The sequence below is a fragment of the Phaethon aethereus genome, assembly GCF_964289735.1.
Source record: "Phaethon aethereus genome assembly, chromosome: 5".
Taxonomy (NCBI): Eukaryota; Metazoa; Chordata; class Aves; order Phaethontiformes; family Phaethontidae; genus Phaethon; species Phaethon aethereus.
Window position 1 is genome coordinate 53,706,295 of NC_138579.1, and position 22,574 is coordinate 53,728,868.

At 40.7% G+C, this 22,574-nt stretch overlaps 1 protein-coding gene across 2 annotated transcripts in view; it reads left to right on the forward strand.

Moving 5' to 3' along the window:
* BRSK2 (BR serine/threonine kinase 2) overlaps positions 1 to 22,574 on the forward strand; it is a 321,648-nt gene that overhangs the window by 255,045 nt on the left and 44,029 nt on the right. For both annotated transcript variants that reach the window (XM_082000492.1, XM_082000493.1), the window contains exons 9-12: positions 6,301 to 6,332; positions 11,840 to 12,004; positions 12,746 to 12,843; positions 17,881 to 18,031. In XM_082000492.1, coding sequence (XP_081856618.1) covers positions 6,301 to 6,332; positions 11,840 to 12,004; positions 12,746 to 12,843; positions 17,881 to 18,031 — 446 coding nt within the window. The remainder of the gene's footprint in view (positions 1 to 6,300; positions 6,333 to 11,839; positions 12,005 to 12,745; positions 12,844 to 17,880; positions 18,032 to 22,574) is intronic.

The window sequence follows — 22,574 nt, forward strand, 5'->3', positions numbered from 1 at the left end:
TCTTGGTTTGCTGTCCCTGCTGCTGTCACACTTCCCTTTCTATGCTGTTAGCGTGCCGGTTGCTTAGATTGCCAGGCAGAAGAGCGCTCTTTGTTTACCGCACAGGAGCTGGGAATATATAGTTCATTTTGAGGAGAGATCTGAATTCTATTTTAGCTGCATCCTGTGAAAAAGGGTATGAATATGGGTTTATTTGGAAGTCTCTATTCCTAGAAAATATCTCACTTGAATCAATTTGATATTTATACAAAGATCTGAGTGAAATTGTGGCTTGGGTACCATAAGTACAGATGTAGCTGTTACCATTACTGATCATTTGCTCAATATCTCACTGGTGAATTCAGCAGAAAAATGTAGTGAAATGTAAGGTCACTAGAATTTTTTTTCTTTCATTTTCCCTTCCCCTCTCTGCTTTGTTCCTTTTTTTGATTTGTATCTCTTTTCCTTTTCATCCAACTACATTTCCCTCCCTGCAGTAATTGCCATTTCACAGCACACCCACACCTTCCCCAGTCCATCTGTTAAAATGATCAACAAAACCAGAACTAACATTCACATTTAACTGTCATCATTCGGCTTCAGTGTTAGAGCTTGAGAGGATTAATGGAGAAGAGGATACTCAGAATTATTGTTGCTGGCCCTTTCCTGCCTTAAGAAACAGGCATTACCTTTCTTTGTATATGATTCCTTTATGGAAACAAGACTTTATTATGTCTTAGTAGAATATTGTTCACCATATATTATGTAGCCTCAAGTATGGTTAGTGGGATGTCCTTGACCACTCTCCTTTACTGGGCCTGTTTTACTAAACATGCTTAAAGCATGTTTACTAAAAGAATACTAAAAGAATCATAAAAAGATTCAAAAGCATTCATAAAAGAATACTAAAGGAATACATAAAAGAATCCATGTTTTTCTTTCAGTAGACTGCAGAAGTTGATCCTAGCTGCTGGTCATGATATTTCTGACCACCCATGTTCAGGAACGATGAAATAAAACAAAGAATGAGTGCGAAGGTGGTCAGCATTTGAGAGACCCTTTCTAAATAGCGCAGCCTAAATGAACTTCACTTTAGTCTACACAGATGATGTCTAAGAAAGGTTGTACCGGTTGTCTGCATATTCATTATAGTTAATTACCAGGGAGAGAAGGATTATTTAAACTAGAAGAAGATACTGGCACAAAAGCAAATGTATGTCAAATGGCCTTACATGAAAGTAGGCTAGAAATTAGAAAAAGCATTTTAGCCATATTAGTTGGGTTCTGGGACAGCTTTCTAGTAGGAGTAGTGTCAGGAGAGAAATGTGAACTAGTTTTAAGTTTGAGAAGGCTTATGGAAGAGAAGGAGTGCTCTTGGTGCCTGCAGTGCTTCAGGATGAGGTTTCTTTTAGTTATGTGCTCTTTGGAAAGTGAATGGTTTTTTTTCCTTGGAGGTTTCAAATGATTCAGTATCTCTATAGTGGAGAATTACAGCTCCTGTAGTGGAATCCATTTGCATTCTCAGATGGTATTTTCTTCTACAGAAACACAAAGGCAAAAAGAGGGAGAGTAAGGAGCTTTTGGTCCACTTTCCTTTTAAAGATGTATGAGCATTATCAAAACTTTGTCTGTAGAGCAAGGTAGATCAGAGAAGATATTGCAGAATAAGCTATCCTGATAAAGCTGTTATTGTTCCAGAGTTGACATTTTATTCCAGAGTAGGATGACTTGTCTTCCATGTTGGGTGTCCACATCATCTGAAATACCTCTCCCTGAATATTATCCAACTTAAATTACACACGTATTCAGAATCTCATCTCTGCGCTCTGATTTTGTTTTTTTCTTGGGTCTAATGTATGCTAATGATGGACTACAGCATCTAAAGAATGTTAAAAAAAATGAGCAAGGGAAAACTAACCTGATTCCTTCTTCATTTTTCTAAAAGGTATTATGGTAAGTTGCCTATCACATCAGTTAAATTATCTTACTTCACCACCTGTAGAATGGAGGTAATTGTCCAGTTGATGTATTTAGGCTGTAAGCTTTTGGCTGCCAAGGGCCTATTCATGCACCATGCTTATAGCACAGTGATACCTTGCCCTTGTCAAGGTCCCTGGAGGCTGCTATGGTATGGCTGCTACTACTGACACAGATAATCATAGAATAGTCTGGGTTGGAAAGGACCTTTAAAAGTCATCAAGTCCAACCCCTCTGCAATGAGCAGGCACATCTTCAACTAGATCAGGTTGTTCAGAGCCCTGTCCAACCTGTCCTGGGATATTTCCAGGGATGGGTATCTACCACCTCTCTGGGCAACCTGTGCCAGTGTTTCACCACCCTCATTGTGAAAAATTTCTTCCTTCTATCTAGTCTGAATCTGCCCTCTTTTAGTTTAAAACCATTACCTCTTGTCCTATTGCTACAGGCCCTGCTAAAAAGTCCGTCCCCATCTTTCTTATAAGCCCCCTTCAGGTACTATAACATCTTCCCAGAGCCTTCTCTTCTCCAGGGTGAACAACCCCAACTCTCAACCTTTCTTCACAGGAGAGGTGTTCCATCCCTCTGATCATTTTTGTGGCCCTCCTCTGGACCCACTCCAACAGGTCCATGTCTTTCCTGTGCTGAGGGCTCCAGAGCTGGATGCAGTACTCCAGGTGGGGTCTTAGCAGGGCGGAGTAGAGGATGACTCTACCAGTGCTGTTTGCACTGCCAGCTTGAATCCTTTGGTCAGGAAAAGCCTCTATCTTGACATTATACAGTAGGTTTAAAGCTTAGGCTATAGGATCTTCTGAATGAAGAAGATTCAGCTGAGGTGTGGGTTGATTTAGTGCACAGATGGGTTTGAGACTGTTTCCTGTCTGGACAGGGAAGTTTGACATTTGAGATAAGTTCAAGCCCAGAGGCCCTCATCCATATCCACAGACTTTGAGAAAGTTTTTCTTCAGGTCAGAACTTTTTAGCTTGGCAACCCCTCTGCTGAGATCAGTACCGAGGATGTAGACAGCACTGTCTTGTTTTCCATCTGCCTGTCTGTCTCCATCTGTTGTTCCCTGCCTTAGAATTCAGATGTAAGCTCCTTGAGGGAGGAGACCTCTTTTTCTGATGAGCTTGTACAGCTCTGTATCACAATGGTCTCTCATCTGTGAGTGGGGCTTCTAGATGCTACTTCAGTATACAAGTTTGATATTTGAAGTATTATATGTATTATATTATATATTATAATATATAATGTATATATAATAATATGTGTAAGTATACATATATAATATATACATATATATTATATTATATATACTTATATATAAGTATTATATTATATATTTGAAGTATTTTTATGTAAAACCATGATAAAGGAATTCCCCCTCTGCTTCCATTATAGCATTTTACCTTGCAGAATTCTCTCCTCTGACTCTGCAGGTGCAGTGGATCTGAGGATGTTTTGTTGCTTCAGAGATGGCGTCACGAGACAATTGCCTGCACTGGCTAGGAGATATTAGGAAGCAGCATTTTTACAACTTCCATAAAATGGCATTAAATTTGGCAAACTCATGTGCAAACAGCAAGAAGAACTCTCTGGGAAGGGTTGTTAAATGCCTTCGTCACTTAAATGCATTTAAACATTGTGTTTAAATGAAGGCAGGAGGAGTGAGATTAGCTCCCACTGTGTATCTCCCTCCCCTGCACTGCATAGTAAAAAGCATACAGAATTCTCCTTGTCAAAACCAATCGCCCTCCCATAACCCTCCTGTCACTTTAATGCAGATGAAAAGCAACAAAGCATTAATTAATTACCTTTAAAAAAAACAGTGAAGATGTTGGCAGCAGCAAGCACACTTGTAGTAACATTTCAATGCAGTCATGTTTGAATGAGAATAGAAATTGGTTTCGCAGAATACTTTTCATACCTGGGATGTCCCAGGATACTCCACAGCAATGGTTTTGATGTGGATTGAATGGCAGATGTGTAGGTAAACAGCAGCCATGAGAGCTCTCTTACACCTTCGAATGTATATCAAGGTGCTACAGAGCTGCTCTGTCAGAAAAATGCTTTGGTTTCATTAGCTTGAAGGAGGTTGGTCAGCAGGGATGGGCAGAAGGGATTTCTGAGCCCAGAGGTTCTGTGACTAAGATGTGAACTGGTGACCCTCCTTTCTTCCCCCTGTCCAACTCAGAAAATGAAGTGCTTTCGTCTGCTTTGCCATGGCATTTCTGCATGTCATAGGCACAAAAGAACAACGTGACCCATGGAGACAGAAAATGCAGTAGGAGAAGCAAGCATGAAAGAGGCTTGGACATCACTTAGCTGTATCATCTGCATCTTGTCTGAAATCATTAATGTCTCTAACCCTTCATGTGGTGTATGTGAAATAACAAGTAGATATGCATCTTATAGGGTAGTTTTACCAAGCAAAGGAGGTACAGTGCACTCCTTAGCAGATCCTCACAGTACTATGGACCTGATAAGCAACGATGCTAAAATCCTGTCCCATGGAAACTGTATAAAATCATCTCTTCTTGTGTTCTGTGTTTGTACCTCAGCTTGCAAAGAACCAAGAAGAGGAGGGCTGCATCTACAGGCTTTTAGGGGAACACCCATAATGTGTCTTATCTCCTTGAGTTATGCTGGTCAGGGGAGATGGCAGTGTGTCAGGAATACTCCACCTTTCTCTTAATAGTGCAGGGATGAAAGGACTACCTAATGCAAGGGGAATTGTGATGAAGGGGAACTGTTGTGGCAGAGCTGAGGCCACACCTGGAAGCTGTGCAACTCTGCCTGGGCCCATGGATGTGTGTGCTGGGGGACACTGGTGCTCCCAGCACCTGGGCTGGTTAGAAGACAGCTAGGTATGCACCTCTGACTGCAGTGTTGATACAGTCTTGATTTTAAAGAAGGCTGTTTATCTCTTGTACTGATCCCTCCACCCTCCTGTCAGGCCTTCCTAAGCTGCATTCCCTTGTTTCTTTGTTTTCAGGAAAAGCCCTGTCTCACTTAAAAAACTATGTCATATAGAGCCAGCCTCAGATCTTCCTGGTTTCCCAGGCACAGAGCTGTTGTTCCATAGCACAGAGGTCTCTGATTCCTTGCTCTCTGTGGCAAACACCTACTTTCTATCTCTGAGATTTTGTTGTTTGTCCATTCCTCTTTTTTTCTTTTTTTTTTCTCTCTGACTCTCATTATTCTGGAATTGAAATGGAAAGTAGTAAGAGCAGGACAGCTGTCTCCGTTCTTCCTGACCAGTTTAATGGGTCTGTGATTCATCTTATAGCTGTTAGCACTTGAGTTTCCTTCCAGCTCTCCCCTGCCGCTCACCTGTGTGTTGCACAAATGCAAGCCTGTTCACAGTGAGTGTGCATATTATTCTGCATGTACAAAGGTGCTTCATAATGAGGAGTATGAGTAATATTGTCCGCATAATAAATGATCCCTGGGCATCTATGAAAAGTTCTTTTCTACTGTGATGATGCTTAAAAAAAGCCCACCAAATTAGGAGGGTTCTGCCATAAGTATGGCCTATGAACAGTTCTCTCTACTGTTAAGAGTTCTCTCGGAAGATGGGTGTTACTTTCTTTTCCCTATGCTTCTGGAAAACATGGACATCACGTAACACTTGCTGGGATCTGCTTTCCATAAGTGGACAAGGTCACTGTTCAGCTTTGATCGGTCCTTCGTTACATAGTAAAATGCTCATGTGTGAAACAGGAAAGAGGGAAGTAAAAGAAATTTGCAGTCTGATGTTCAGGTGCTGGAACAGTAAATGGTATTATTTTGACATAGAACCGTATTCTACTTTGGTCTTTAGTTTTTAATGATAACTGTGGGGCCAATCAAGAATGGGTCCTGGCAGAAGGTCATATCACACATGCACAATTTATTTTGTTTATTCACATTTTCTGTTTGAACTTGTTTCTATTTCCTTCTCTCTCTTTTCTTCTAAAACAAAACTAGAACTGAACTTTAGGTGTAAAGAATCAGCTATTATGCACGTACAGAAAGGAGCAGTTTGTTAGCTTCAGTTAGGTTATAGAGGGGAAGGGCTTGGCTTAGGAGGGAAAAACTTAAATTGCCAAAACACTTGCCTGTGAAGCCTTGTACTTAGGCATTTTCCTGGGATTTGCTCCTGACTGATTCCTTACATCTGGAATTATAGTCTCATTTCCATTGGGGTGGGTGAGGATGAGCATGCTCTTTATGCAGCATAAAGTACCTATTGTTTGCACAGATCCGTCTCTGGATTGTTGGACTTACTTGAATAAGGATGTCTTGTGGAGTTACCTTTTCTGTTTTACAGCACTAATTCCTTGTTTTCTTTTCCATTACAGCTAGAACATATTCAGAAACACATATGGTATATGTAAGTATCACTTTAAATTCACTTTTGCATGCATTCATTATTGGTTCTGTTATGGGAGCTGATATTCTAGTGATCTCTGAACACATAGATGATTTTGAAAGCAGCTTTCGCATAGGTGGAGAAAGAGGCAGAGGACAGAAAGGCATCTAATTTTTTTTTTACCCTTTGCTACTCACATAATTTCATCTATAAATATATATCAAACCAGGAACTTTTTATACAGTGGCTAACAGTTGTTTGAAATAAGACGTTCAATCCAGCAACTTGCTGTGTTAAAAAGGTACCTGCAAGTGATCAGCAAAAAAAACCCGCAACTAACCACCATATTTAGTTTGCTATCCGAGTGCTACAGACAATCCCTTGTAATACCTTCTTGACAAAAAAGCTTTTGTTTGTTCCTTGTTGGCATCTTGGCTTTTCTCTGAAGTAGAAACAAAAATATTATATTGATAGGTAAGCACCTGTGAACAAGAGCGTTTCTGTCTCATAATCCCTACTCCTTCTTCTCAGCAAGCTAAGAGGCTGCTTCTGACCTTGTAACCTGTTGATGTGAGAGTAGTTCTGTGACTTGATTAAAAGCAGCAGTCTTGACAGTGAAACAGGAGGTCTGTGAGAAAAGCACACGCCTGTCTAGTGGTTTGGGTATAGGGAAGATTGATGGCTTTTAAAAGTGATCTTGCACTTTGTGTAGCCTTAATAGTATTTCAAGAAACCTAAGTAAATAACTTTTTTTTTTATGCTGTTGATAACCTAATCAAACTAAGGAGAATACTTCACATATTAAACAAGGAAAAGTTACTTTGATACATGCTTCTCAGGGGCAGCATACCTACAGGTTCCCCAGGTGGGTGATAAGGAAAGTCCTGCCTTCATAATCCTGTCATTGCTCTTGGGAAATACTTGAGGATGATATGAACTGATATTTAAGCCTGTCACCAGGAAAAAAAGCAACTTTGTTTTGATTTCTTTTTTTTTCTCTTAATTCTATCTTATGGGCAATGTTCAGTTCTGGGTTTATCTGACTTCAATAGGAACTGAGGGCATTCAACAGTTTGTTGAATAACATGTTTTTTTCTTAGTTCACCTGAAATGGTGGCAGCACTCTGCCCATGGCTTTTTCAAGCTCTCTACAGTTAGCAGTTGACATGGCACCTTTTTAAACCAAAGGAGGACTGGAGTGTTGTTTGTTGCAGGTATTGTTCTTTTGAACTCTCATGGATAAATGTAGGAAAAATGGAGGGCAGAAATCTCTAATTGTAACCTCTGAAATACCCCTCCTATAATCTCTTACTAGCAATTCCAGAAGTAAATGCTGTTTACATCAGACTCAGCTGATCCCATCTGTTCCTTCATGGAGTGAAATCAGCTGACCTTCTCTGTGCCTTGATCAGAACTGGCATAGGAAATAAAATGAAATGTCATTGATCACTTATTTTATTATTCTAACACTCCTCAAGATTGTTGTCTGGAAGTTTTCACCTGTTGGAGGACTGTTGTCCCAGGCTCACATGCACAATTAGGCAGGAGTTATTTCATTACTTTATTCTAGATTTAGAATTTGAAAATATTTTTCTTTGCAGACATAAGCATTTGAACATTTTCATGTGCTTCTCGAAAGTCAGACTCTCTGATGATTGACACAGTAAACAGTTTTTTACACCAATGGCAATAGCATCTACAGCTGTTTTCAGAAGTAGAAACTGAATTTTACAAAAACAAGTCTCCCCTAGACTCCCAGTGTAGTCAATGCAGAGACAGAAAGGCTCTTCCAGAAGGCTGTTCAGATTGCCTAAAATGAAGTTTCTGCTCAAGATAGCTTTTTTAATGAGTGTCTCTCTCCTTTTCTCTATACTGGCCATGGATTGACCTAAGGAGGTTAACCTCATATGGCTAAATTTAGTTTGTGAATAACCCTGCCACCTCCAAAACTCAACTGCTTTCATCTGGTAGTGTTTCACAGCCTCGTTGCATTCATTTTGCCTGGAAATATTGATGCTGACAGAGTTATAAGTGGTTTACTCTATGGCTGTTTTGCCCACACCTTTCACTTTTTCTTTATTTCACTTAACACTGCTGTTCTATGTAAAATCTTTATTCTTTGTCATATAGAGGTTACTGACCTGAAAGTTGTACTCAGAACATATAAGCGATTTCACTTAATTCTTCAAAGAGATATTAAGGCTACTGTAAAACTGAGGAAAAGTTTTAATTGCAGACTAGGAAGACAAAGAAAGAGATCTTGAAACTTGAAATCATGATTCACAAGCCTAAAAAATGGAAAAAAGAAACCAAAAAGAAACCTTTCATCAACAGCCTCCAGTTCTTGTTGCTCTCCCACCCAAATTAATTCAGTGAGGTATTTTAAGCCTTTTTAATTGAAATAATTTATTTTTACCTCAAGCGCAGGTTATTGTAAAATCAGCAAATAAATCAGCAATTATTTTCACATTTTTTTAATAAAGCAAGAGGGCAAATAAAATTAGCTGTTACGGTAAATATGTACTCCTGTAACACTGAGTTATTACCCTAATTGTGAAGGTACCAAATTTACTAAAATAAGAAAAAGAATAACTATACCGGTTTTGCTTTGCTTTGCACTGATGCAAATGTGCATCTCCTTACCGAGATTCACAAGGGAATTTCATGGAGAGACTGAAAAAGTCTGCCCTGGTCTGGAATCACAGCCATTGTACGCACCAATCCTCACAAAAGAGGATGGGTTTTAAAGCAGCAATTACATTCATGCGGGCCTTTAAAAAATATACGTGATTTGCAGTATTCATCGTGTGACATTGTTTGATGTCTATGTGGGCTGAAATGCAACAAATTTGTCACTCTCTGCTAGACTGAGAATGGAACAGGCAATACAGTCATGCCAATCATAGCCCAGACCTGGCGATTTTCATTTCCTGAAGCACTGAATTGCATTGCCAAATGACAAGGCACCTCTTTGCAGATTTTGCTTGTAGCTGATGAGGAGGTGTGAAAATTCCTGACTATGTCTGAGGCTGACCAGGTGCAGGGCATAAGGAAGAGGCACTTTTCAGTGCACAGAAGATGGCAAGCTCTAGAAATGGCTCCCACACTGATTGATAGAAAAGAAGCTTGCAGGTGATACTCTGCTATAGGCTAGGGCAACTAGCAGGAAACCCAGATTTTCTGGAAATCTTCAGAAATGATAATTCTTTTTAATCTATTTAAATTACCTTAAGAAATTCAGCTTGTAACATAATGAATGATTAATTAAGTCAATAGCTTTTAAAAGTGAACTGCAGATCATTAAAAAACAAAAACACTCAGCTACTGTTCAAAGGTCCATTCTGCAAGAATTTCTCTTAATGACAAGGTCATCACTGGCTTTAATAGTGCAAGGTTATGATCTAATCATTGCTTATTACCTGCTGAGAGCTAGATCCTGATCCTAAGAGGTAGAAATAGCTACCTCTTAAAGACAGGGCACTCAAGGAATAAGAAGTTTCTGTAGTTGAACAAAGATTTTTGAATCTAACCCTTAGATTCAGGACCATGGTGTCATTGCAGAAGACACAGACACTTCTGCGAGACTCCAAGGTGAGGTCAGAAGCTGTGTTTTAGTGGTTGACACACAAGAACGACTCCCAAGGAGCAGATTCTTTCTATGTCCTGTATATTCTGCTTCCAGCTCCCTAGACTGAGTAAAACTGAGCAGGGTGTGTGTGAGTGCTCAGTGTTAAGAGAAGTGGGGTCTGACCCATGTTGTCACGATCCATGTAATGCACGCTAAAGTCTGATTCCATGACATGTATCCAGGAAGGGCTGAGCACATTTTCACTGCTTCAGGAGAAGACAAAATTAAAATTTCCAAGGAGTCTGTCTGCAAGTGGTGTCCCACAAACATGGTTAACAGAGCAGATGCCTCACAACTGCATTTCAACTTGCTGAAAAATAAATTGCAAGTAGCACCCAGCAATCTCCTGTGATTAAGATGTAGCATGTAACTGTGCTGTCCTAACATCAGAGCCTTAGCTGCAGTGACTTAGTACTTCCTCCTTAACCTTGGAGGAGATAATCTGCATTGGCTCTCTTTTTGGTATGCTGGCTGAGACCTTGAGCTCATGTGTATGATCCTGCCAGAGTTGCTTTCTAACCTACACAAGAAAAATTAGGGGCATTTAAATTGGAGCTCCTTTTCCTGTGTAGATACTTGGATAGCTCACATCTGAGCCCAGAGCTTTTTAAGTTGTGTGAATTCACAAGTTGTGTTCACCTTATTTCTGCCAGCATCAGAAGGAAGAATCTCTTGCCGAAACTCAGCCCCTTAAACAGCAAACGCTGACATGCAGTTTAAATATTGGCAATTCCTGTTGCCCACCCTGAGAGCCTGGACCCAACAGTCACACATTTACATCACATAAAGGAAAGGGAAGACCTCACGCACAGAGTAGGAAAACCTCAACATGGGAAGGGAGTACCTCACCCAGAGGGTATGAAAACCTTGACATCACACAAAGCATCCATTGAGAAATAGTGAAGATTCAGGGTAGACAGTTTCTCCAAACAAAATACCACCACCACCAAACCTAACTCCTTGGGTGGATAGAGTTTATATAAATGGCTCCCTGCCTACCTAAACAAAACCAAAGGATATCCAGCATGCCTCCAATGTATATCATTCAGTCGCTTATAGCTACCCTGACATCTTGACCTGTTTCTTACAGACAGGGCTTTAATTGCAACAATCAATCAGTTTCCTGAGTCTAGTAAATATGATAATTATGCAGAAAGCTTGTGTTAACTACTTTTAAAAGAGTATTATGCTCTACCTCCAATGGTGTGTTCCTAGGTCTGCCACTGACCTCGAGCATCACACTTGTGCCACAATTTTCAAATGTACACATCTGAAGAGAAGCAGAGATGGTCATATTTGGGCATGTTAATTAAACAGCCTGGTTTCCCCCAAAACCCTTTAAAGTGTGTCAAGTGGGGACCTGAACACTGCGGTCTCTTCATCACATTGGAAGCTTTAAAGAAAGAAACTGCTGCAATAACAGTTGTAATCAGGATTGGTGAAAAACAGTGATGGTTTGTTCGCAGCTCCTTCTTTGAACAAGAATCATTCAACTTGCACTTTTAAGCCTGATGATAGCTTGTGTCTGGCCTGCTGATGAGACAGTATCTCTAAAACTGTGTAGTGTTTTATAAATGTTTGGCATTAGGACACTGAACAGCTGCTTAAATTATGAGGGCACTGGTAAGTGAAGTTCCTACTGCCTTTCTGACTGAACACAGACATTTCTCATTAAAGACCCAAATCCACAAGGTGCAGGTCACTCTTAGCCTTCACGGCAGTTTCTTCTGAAAAGAATATCTGTCTGGTTGCGAGCTCTGTTCTCTCAGTGGGAATTTAACAAGCTATTTCCATCTGTTGCTGCAGGCTGTGTTTCAGAGTATGGGTTCATTTGTGACTCATGTTTCTTTTCTCTCCTTTCCCTGCCCCCCTTCTCTCTCTCATCTTCTTTCCTCTGCAGAGGGGGTAAGAACGAGCCAGAACCAGAGCAACCAATCCCTCGAAAGGTGCAGATTCGTTCTCTCCCTTCCTTGGAGGATATTGATCCAGACGTGTTAGATAGCATGCACTCGTTAGGCTGCTTCCGTGACCGAAATAAACTCTTACAGGACTTGTTGTCGGAAGAGTAAGCACTTGCTCAGTCTTCATATCAGTTGGGTGTCCATGGGCTGGGATGCTTATAAACCTGGGGAGAGCTAGAGAGCACAACATGTCTCTTGTGTGGTGGCCCAACCACTCATTCGCGACACCTTGTCATGAGGGTCCGGTAGCAACTTCTTACCCTCTGGCTGCTTATTTGCTAGTGAGGCGTTGGGAGCACACACCAAGCCTTTCTTGCACCATGTGTCAGAAGCTCACAGCCTGACCAGCAGCAGAGGCATGGTGCTGTCTCTTCCCTTGCTGCCAGGCAAGGTCACTTCATGAAAAGATGGGCCATGCGGTCTGGATGGGAAGGTATAATTGCTGTTATTTATGTTGGATATGCCTTTGTTGGCAAATTTTTATTTATTTCAAGCTTACACCTGGTGTATTTCTTGAGGTGTTAAGAGGGGCATGTATTGGAAGGAGCACCTGGAGGGTCAGGAGATCTGTCTTGCTGCAACTCTTGGTTTGGACTTCCTGTGGACACATTACCTTATCTGTCCTGTGTGTTTAACATGAAAATTGTTTTTCTTTTTCTCACTAGCTGCTTGTTGGAGATAGCAAGGTTCTCAAAAGCTTTGTGGGTTGTGTATCTGATTGCAGATACATGACCATTTCCCGCTTACTTAGAATAATTGTAACTGCTTGTTTGATGAGAAGGGTTTATCTACATGTATATTTTTTTTTCTCTTCAAATTTAAAGATTTTTTTTTCTTTTTTTCAGAGAAAACCAGGAAAAAATGATTTATTTTCTTCTGCTTGACCGGAAGGAGAGGTATCCTAGTCATGAAGATGAGGATCTTCCCCCTAGAAATGAAATAGGTACTATAGATATGACCTCTGTCACCATGAACCCATCTCACCTAGTTCCTCTTCACCTTTTTTTTGTTTGTTTTTAAATATATACACAAACCCCAGCATCACTGTTACCTTCCCACTTAAACAGTGTACAGCGTTGGTGAGTATCCTCAGCCTGAGGCAGGCAGGTCTGTTCTGTGGTTAAACTTGAAGGCTTCATTATTCAGGACATGTCTGTCTCACAGTGCAGAAACAACAAGTTGTTCTTGAACCAGATCTTAAAAAATACCACGTGGACCCACAAGCTGTCTCTATGCAAGCAGATGAGGTTTAGAAGCAGTATAGTCCAGTGGCAGAATTTTTTAATTACTAATCTACATGCAGTATTGCAGAAGTGCTGTTTCTGGACTTGAGCTAGTAAGACTGTAGCATTGCATCCCTATGAAGTTATATATGTACACATTCTCTTTTCTGTAGGTAAATGTATATACACTGTTGAAAATATGAATAATATCACTTAGCTGTTTATAGTACTTACATCAAGCTCCCATGTTTTTAGACTATCTTAGAAAGATTTAAAATGCCTAATATGCAGTTGAGATTGTATATCTTATAAAGCTCTTGTGATTCCATTTTATTCCTGAAGAATCGTTCATTAGTATTTTAGGGTATTGCTGATCTCCAAAGACTTCACTAATCTAGACAACAGGAAAAATTCTTCTCTAAGGAGCTATGTAATTGACTCTTGTTGTGCACACTGACAAAAGTTTAACTAATAAAGGATTAGTCACTTCACTCAGTGACCTGAAGTAGCATTATTACATAGTAATTTTGTGATTTTCAGGTATTGTATTTTAGCACTTTGAAGGCTAGAAGCAAAGTACTCTTTATTTTCACTGGGAAGCCTGGAATCTCCCAAGCCTACAGGACAGTGGTATATTGAACTGTAAGTTTGTTAATACTCCATTGTATTATTACCGTACCCAAGTTCCAGGCTCCAGGCCCTACAGTTTTGCAAGGAAATCTCTTCTGTGGGAGAAGAGATGGAAATTCTTAGTCAACACAGCAATTTTTAAACTCTTATCTGGATGGAGCTACAGAGAGCATGTTAGCAGGGATCCTGATGAAGACAGGTAGATGTGCCAACTGCAGGTCATGTGGTCAAAAGCCCCTTGCTCAGTGCAGTTTGTCATCTAGCACTTTACTAATCAGCTTTTGACTCAAAGAGATTATCCTGCCATTTAAGGACACCATCATCTTGTTTTAGAAATGCTTTTGTCATAAAAGAAGAAGCAAGGTGACTAGAATCTTCATATCCAGCATGTAAGTGAATACACAGCTATGCCCTAAATACATCGTCTGTCTCTCTGCCACATGCCAGAGCATTTTCATGGCTTGAACTGAAATATTATGCTCCACTCTTGTATTTTTTTTGTACAAGGACTGAAAATGTCCCAACAGGGAAACACTACTCTGAATGTATCATTGTGGCTCATTGGCACATTTTAGACTCTTTGAGCATTATTCTTTGATTGTTTGGAGGTTGTATTTCCTCTTCCACAGGGGGTTTCCACCTCCTCTGTTCCCAGCAGTATCTCTGAGAACATGGGGCAAGGTTTAATTAAGAGCAGTCCTGCTTCTGATGAATATCTCATCATTAGCCATTAGCAACGGCCTTGCACGAACAAAGAGCAGAGAAAAAGCAACAGATTTAATAATAGCAGCTTTTTCCTCTTACTTCGCATGTTAGGTCTCAGAAAGGATGGATGCAGGTAAAAATATGGCCAGCTCAGACTAGCACTGTCTTCTGATGTCCCTTTTGTCTGTTTCAGCTATATGAAGCTTTCTCAAAGGGCCAGGGAAGGGCCACCTTCACCGTCTTTAGAGTCCAGTTCCATTTTCTTTACCTGAAAACATAGAAATGAGAAACTTCTCAGTACAATGAATTAATGTCAACTAATGTCTCCTTGAGGAAAAAGCTTTTGTTGAGTGGAGTTTTCTTAATCAACCAAAGAACAAGATATTGGGCCACAACAGCCATATAGAATATAGGTGCCTCATCCAAACTCAGAAGTTGAACCTTTATTTCCCACCTTCAAGATGAATGCCTTTATAGGTGGATCATTACCTATGTGATTCTCTCTTCCTCTGTAAAAATCCTTAGGGGTGGCTTCACTTTTCTGATGTGAAATATAAGGAAAATGCATCCTCAAAACTATCACAGATCCAGACTAAGACTTGATTTTTTTTCCTGATGTGAAATACTCCCAGGAAGTCAAGAAGAGAAGGGCAAACATTGGAGGTTTTCCTATTTTTAATTCCCATGCTTCTGCAAAATCTTCTACTGCTTTTATATGACACCACTTTAGTCTTTATGTTAGGATGGCTGTGTATTTAACTATTTCTTTAGTATTTTTAGACTTGACAGTGATGACAGACTTGGTGCCCTATTGTTTCTTACTCAGACCCTTTTAAAACAAGTGTACAATACTTGCTACCCTCAGCCATGTATAGCGCAGGTTTGTAGCCAATTTTAAAGAGGAATCAGGTACCTTTAGTAGAAGCTCAACCACATTCATGCAAGTTTCTGGATGCATTTTCCATCAAACTTTTGTGAATTGCTGTTACTGAATTTATAGGTGTGTTTTACCACCTGCTCTTTTTGCTTAGTCTCTCTCTGATGGTTTAAAATGCAGATTGGAAATATCTTCCAGCATCTTGAGTAGCAAGGACTGATACGAAAGAACCATTAGCTTGTTAGCGATATCCCTTCTCCTCCTTAATTTTTGTGTTGATTCCCTCATGGTTCCTCTGGCTACTGTCCTTCCCTCAAGCTTTCTGTTTCTCTTTTAATAGCAAAACATTGTTATTCAAGTCTTCAACTAATTCCTCTTCAAATTTCTTCTTCTCTGTCTTTTAATGTCCACCTTCTATTTGGACTGTCACTTTTGTAAGCGTCACTCAGATGAATTTCCATTTGCTAAAGTCTTCTGTTTCAAACATCCTTGGATCAAATTGCCTTTTAAAATATCTGTTCATAAAATGTTTTTCTTGCCTTTTTCCATCTTTCTTGTTTAGACTCTGTTAACTAACACTGATGCAGTTTGAGCTTACTCATCTCCATTCTTTTGATTTTAGCTGCTTTCTTCATCTTCCTTCTTTTTCCTTTTTTTAAACTGTAGTCTTCCACCTTCCTTTCTAATGTCTGAAATCCCTCTGCAAAAGTTGTATCAACTCTCTGTTGTTGATACCAAACTTATCTACATGGTCTTTATGTATGTTACTCGGCTCTAGTCACACTTCGGATACCAGCAGTTGTCCTGTGGGATGAATCCTTTCTCATTCTTTGAACTTGTTTGAAGAAGCAGGAGTTCGAAATGTCTAAACCTTGTCCCAGCTTAGTTTTCACCACTTACACATGTGCAGCTGAAGTCGCCCAGTGTAACTGCTTTACTAGGTTTATCTCCCTTTAATTTTCCCTCAACTTTATACACTATATATTTTTCCTAATCCGGAGGTCATTGCCCCTACTAGTATTTTCTACTACCTTTTTATTACTGGACATAGTTTGAAATGGAGTGAGATACAACTGCCTTTTTTCTAATTATTTTTTAACAGGAACATTATTACTATTAATACAAAGAATACTTGGACTATACAGTAATAGGGTCAGTTGTTATCACTAGCCCATTTGCATTTGAGCTGTCTTTGCTCATGCTCATTGTTTCAAGAATAAGCCCTGCCTTAAAGGGATCTTGTTCTAAAACACGTGATGTGAGAGAGAGAAGAAACAAGCAAGTAGATGGGGGGTGTGAGGCGGGCAGGATAATAAAAATAAGACCACCAGACTAGGCAGTAAGTGTAGAATTGTCAAATGTGATATTTCTGGTTTTACAAAGGAATCCTGGCAGAGGAAGAAGACTTAGGGGCTGGGCACTGTGAGCTTCTTTCTAACTGCAGGAGTGAAGGATGCCTTTTTTACAGGTGGTCACTCCCACTAAAACTAAAAATGTGTGTATAAATAGAGGCAGGGAACAGAAACAGCCCAACCAAAGAAAAGAAAATCCTTCTGTATTTTTTTTCTGCCTTCCTCCTTTTTACTGTTTGGATGCCATGAGAGATGTTAGTGATAAAACATCTCAGCAGGTCTGCATTTGGTTCCCCACTTCACCACAGAGATGTGTATGGTTTGGCAATCACCTTCTGTGATGTAGTTCGGTATCTAAAGATTCTTTTCAGAGCAATTTAGGTGCTCCTCTGAACCTCAGCAAATGTTTGTCAGCACCTTTAGGAACGATTGCCTTTAAATATCTCATTCTTATACCTCAGTTTTCACTCTGCAAAGTGAAAGTAGCACTTCAAATACCTCATAGAAATGTTACACAATAAAAAGTGTAAAGCACTTCAGTTACTATAGCAGTAAAAGCTGTACTATGACCTCTGAGATAAATTTTAGTAGCTCTCATTGGAGATTCATCTCAGGTAGACAACTATGTTTAATTTGTAATGCTGAAGGATGAAGAATATAAAGCAGCAGGGAAAACATGAAATCTAATCTTAACGATGCAAAAAGAGGGTATGTTTTCAGAGAAGAATGCAATTCTGAGTCCAGAGTGTACTCATGTCCCTGTGTCACATTTAATCTAGCTAGCAGGGACATCGAAGGCAAGCTCTAGCAACCTGAGTACATACACAGGATCCCTAGATGGCTTATACTCTGGCTAACAGCTTGTGCTATAGCCCGTGCTGTCATCTTGTTATTACTGTTATCAGCTTTGTAAGGTAATTTCTGCAAGCTATGCTATAGTTGTACCTTTATTTTACAGTGCTCGTACATCAGGGCACTAGCGGTGCTCCTTCTCTCTGTAAATGGATTGCAACTTTTGTCTTAATGTTCGCAAATTTGTGAGAAGGGAGAGACTGCAAATGTTCTTCTCCATCATGAAGATATCTATCTCTGTAGGGGAGGTGTGAGAGTGAGATTGTTGAGAGAGGATTTAACCGACTTGTGTGAGGTAAGTAGCAGCCGAATTCAGCTGACAGCATTCTCTTTTCATAAAGATCCCCCCAGGAAGCGTGTGGACTCCCCAATGCTGAACAGGCATGGGAAGCGGCGGCCAGAAAGGAAGTCGATGGAGGTTCTCAGTGTGACAGACGGCGGTTCTCCAGTCCCTGCTCGCAGAGCTATTGAAATGGCACAACATGGACAGAGGTGGGTCTCTCCTTTACCCAGGAGTCCTGCTTGTCTGGGTTTGCTACCCGCTTTTATGTTATACATGCGAAAGAGCTGTGGAGCCTTTCTATTTGCACCAGCACTCATTGCAACTTCCAAGCACATTTGCAACACGATCTGGCAGCCAGCAGCGCTTATGCACACAGGACCAGAAGTCCTGCCAGGGACTTAAGGGTTCTGTTCGCTTGCAGCTATTGCTCAGGAAACCTCCACGTCCTCTGGGCAAGATTAATCTCACCTCTTTTTAATTGTCGAGAATATAGGCATTCAGTCTAAGCTTGTGATACAGGCTGTCACTCTAGGCAATGGGAACAGACGACGGCTTTGGAAGGTCTCAGATACATATGTCCTCTGTACCATCAATCTTAGATGGGATAAATGGGTTGTTCCTCTCTGTTTCCATAGCCCACAATAGGAATCTAGATGACTATCTTGGATTAGGTGCCTAGCTTTTGGGCACCTGTGAAGTTAAATGAGATGAACCCCACCCTCCATGTCATCAGAACAGCTTGAATCTGGAAAGCCCTGTCCAGGCATCTGTAAATGCCTCTAAAATGTGCTGTCAGAGCCAGCATGTATCTGACCCGCATAAATTACCATGTGCCCGTAAAGTGATGGTATATGTATAATTTTGCCTCTTTTCTATCAAAGAAAGCATCAGTCTTGTCGGAGAAACAGCAGAGGAAAATGGTGTCTCCTCAAGGCAGGTTCTTGGAGCATAAGTGAACTGTGTTCACTTATGTGAACCATGGAAGTTGCTTCCTCAGTCCCTATGACTAACCTAAAAGGAAGCACGTACATTTGAATTCACACTTGCATAAATCAATATAAAAGGACACTTCACATATACGTATGCTGATGATGCTGTAACTGCTGTTGCAGCTTTATGACATGATTTTTTTCTTCAGCTGTTAAGATCTGCTCAAAAAGAGCCTGCTGTGGCCTGAAACTCCCTTTACTGACTGAGAACTGGATGAAGAACATGAAATAATTTCATGTCCAGAGGCCCCTAGAATTGCTGGAAAGTCTTGCTGGCAACTGTTACAGTTCAAACTACAGTGAGGAAAAAGTGGTGATTTCCAGAATCTGCTAGGACTTATTCCAGACTGGATAAGTGGTCTTGAGATACACTGCCATAAAGATTTTTCATTGTAGTGTAGGTTGGAAACCTGCCTTGAATGTGTGGTTTGCTTTGATGTGAGGTCTGGGCAAAGGAAATGTTCAGGACAGGGTGTGCTCAGTGTTCCTTATAGGCCTCAAAGTGATAAGGATGAACACAACACTGACAAACGGTTGGTCACTCCTTATTCAGCTTGCAGTGTTTAATCTGGTACCTGGTAGCTGCATGGGCCATGAAGCTCCCAGAGCCAGACAAAGGTGAATCATTTTCCCCCACCCCAAGGCTGCCTGTGAGTCGCAGCACTCCGCAGCTGTTTATAGTAAGTGTCCAACTGGGTGGAACAAATAGGAGGTGTTAGATTGATCCTGAAGTTTTCTGAGAGCTGCCACCTTCTCTTCCAGCTCTCAGCTTTGACTTTGGATTCAAAAATCTGAAGACGCAAAGCTGTGTCTTGCTGTCCAAAGTATTTCGTTGGCTTTTAAATGTCACACTCAATTCTGCACATGAGGGAACAGTTGAAGTCAAAAGGTCTGAAATTAATTCAGAGTAGGGACATATCCAGGCTACGTATTAGTAAAGAAGGGCTTTGGCTTAAGGAGGAAGCGAAACCTGTGAGGCATGAAAGAGATATAGCACAACGCATACCACAACTCAGGGCTGGACATAAAGGTGTGATTAAGGGTGGAGGAAGGGGTGTAATAACACCATGATTGATGATGATGGGCTTGGTAGTGCTTGTTTTGGAAGGGGTTAAAGGGAAGATGTTATTTTACTCCATGTGTGAGCTTCCATAATTCATAACATCCACATCCACAGATGACAACGGCACATTTTGTGTTGCTGGCAGCAGAGTCGTTTATAATGTGAACTGGGTTCATTAACGAACACCACTGCATGGGGATTGTCTGGGGACGATGCATTCCTGATGGGGCACCATCTGTCAGAACAGTCAGTAACAAAATTACAAGTGCCTTCCAACAAGAGTGGGGGATTTTGAATGGCTAGTCGCATATTATATTCTGTGAAATGACCCACTGACAGTGGATTTTACAGCAGTAGGGCATAGATCCCAGAGGTGGATGTTTTTTCAAGAATATCATTTTTTGGACTCAACAAATGACTATTCAGTGCTTTTATCCTACAATACTAGGAAGACAGGGAGGTGGACCATGGAGACAGATCTCCTGTTTACACACAAATGACTTGTGTAAACATCCGGACACACAGAGCCATTGCTTCTTTCCTGAGCTGGCAGAGATACTCTTACAACCAGTGGGCAGAACACACCCATGTGTCTTGTGATTTAGTTACTCCTATTGTCCTCTTTCCCAGTAGTAAACAGATGTTTGCTTGCATAAAGGGGATTTATGTTATAACCTCTGGTTTATGTGTCTGTGTGATGAACTGCGCTTCTGGTAACCATGTGGGGACCCTACAAGTGTCTGGTCTTGGTTTGTTTAAGGGCATATCTTTCCATTGAGATTTGAAACTTGGCAGCCTTCAACAGTACAGTCTGAGAAGGTATTAAGTGAAAAACATAGTCCTTCAGTGACTTAGTTTTGGGTAATGGAGGAGGGCAACTCAGCACAAAGCCTGCTTGTTGAGCTTACAAACTCCTTGAAATGCTTGTGCTGACCTGTCCAAGTGTTCTCCATTGGGTCTTTGCATAAGGCAAAGTTAGTATGCACAAACATCAGCCACCCTAAAACTGGTCACTTAAGTTTTGTTAATTCTTCGTTTTCCCTGCTAGTTGTCAACTAAACAGGTTCATAATAATATCTTAATTGCTTCCGCTGTTGTGGTATCTACACCTCTCAGACTATCTGGTATTTCATTGAAATGTCAAAAGAAAAGGGGTAGGTTCTGAGCTTAGTTTAACACCAGCTAATTTGTCCCTTGTGCCAAAATCACACGGACTAGGAAGAATTCCATGGGAGCTAGAATCCATTGGGGATACGCCAGAAATGTTCAGCAGCTCTGCTGTGAGAGTCCAAAAAATGTTCTAAAATGGGCTTCATCATCTATTCATTTTCTTCTGGTTATTGAAGTGGATAGCTTGTATGAAAGATCAGCTAACATTAGGAAGCAGTGTTCTGTGAAACAGTGAAGCATATTACCAATGAAACATTACAGAGAGCTGCCCCTTTAGCAAAGAGTAGGGAATTTTGCTTCTAAGCTTCAGGGATTCAGACCCAAGATGATAAAGAAGGGCATTTCTCTATACACTGAGTATAGTGAAGAGAGTTGGTAGTAAGTGGTAGTGGACCCTACAAATTAGAATACAAAATGGATTACTGTTCCTCTAAGAGACTCTGTGGTCTGATTTTAACCTTTTCTCAGATAGTGCTTAGTGTTAAGGTCTTCTGGAAAAGCCTGAGTAATGAGCACTTTGCAATTTGTGCCTTCAGGCATGTTCTGTTTTCCCAGGACAGTGTGACAAAGTAGATGGTATTTGGGTTTTCAGCTGGATAAAGGAGAGCAGGTTTTACAAGTATGTATGGGGAAAGTCATCTTAGACCTCAGAAGTCAGGGGGAGATAATGAACTTCAGCACTGTCTAGGTTTGAGGCATAGCTGGAAAGTAAAAGAAAGATTTTTCAGAGCATTGCTCAAAAAGGGGAGGATGGGTTGGGGGGCTGGGTGTCCAGCATTGCTTCAGGTGACTCTCTTTTATAAATGTCCACACTAGTAACTCTGTTTTCTTGCTTTGTTCCTGCCATAGTAAAACAATGTTCAGTAAAAGCCTGGATATCTCTGAAGCCAATCCCAAATTCAACAAAGAAGAAAGGTATAAACACTGACAATATGTTCCTCTCCTCTACCTCACTGCTGAGACCTTAAAGATGCAGTACTTACCTTCTCTGTGTGGGGACATAGCTGTTCTCTCTTTAGAGAGAAACAAAGAGGGTGGGATGCTTACAGCCCCACACTACATATATTTTTGTACAGTACCATTCATTTGAGGCTATCCCCAATGCAGCTTGTGACTGTACCAATGTTTTCCTCACTAAAATTTCATCCTACTGCTACTTCTGGTTCAATTCTGCCATGAGTGAGGATGCCCAGGGTAGAAGATGTATTTTCTAAGACTTCTTTGGGAAGGATTGGAATATAAAACACTAGGAAAGCCCAGAGTGTTCCACTCCCAGCACTAGAAACAACAGCACAACTGAGTCAGTGACAACGGTGGTAGGAAACTTTGGAAATCTTGTCTGACAGAGCAAAATATTATGTGCCTGTAGGTAAGAGACGAACTTCTTGAGATTACCCTGGCTGCATCAGGGAACACAAGAGGAAGAAAAATGATCGAAGATAGAGTTTTTTGGAGGATTCTTTCAATCTAACAGTTCAAGTGACAGATGGTGAAGAATAACAGAAAGCGTAACTCCCAACTGTGAATAGA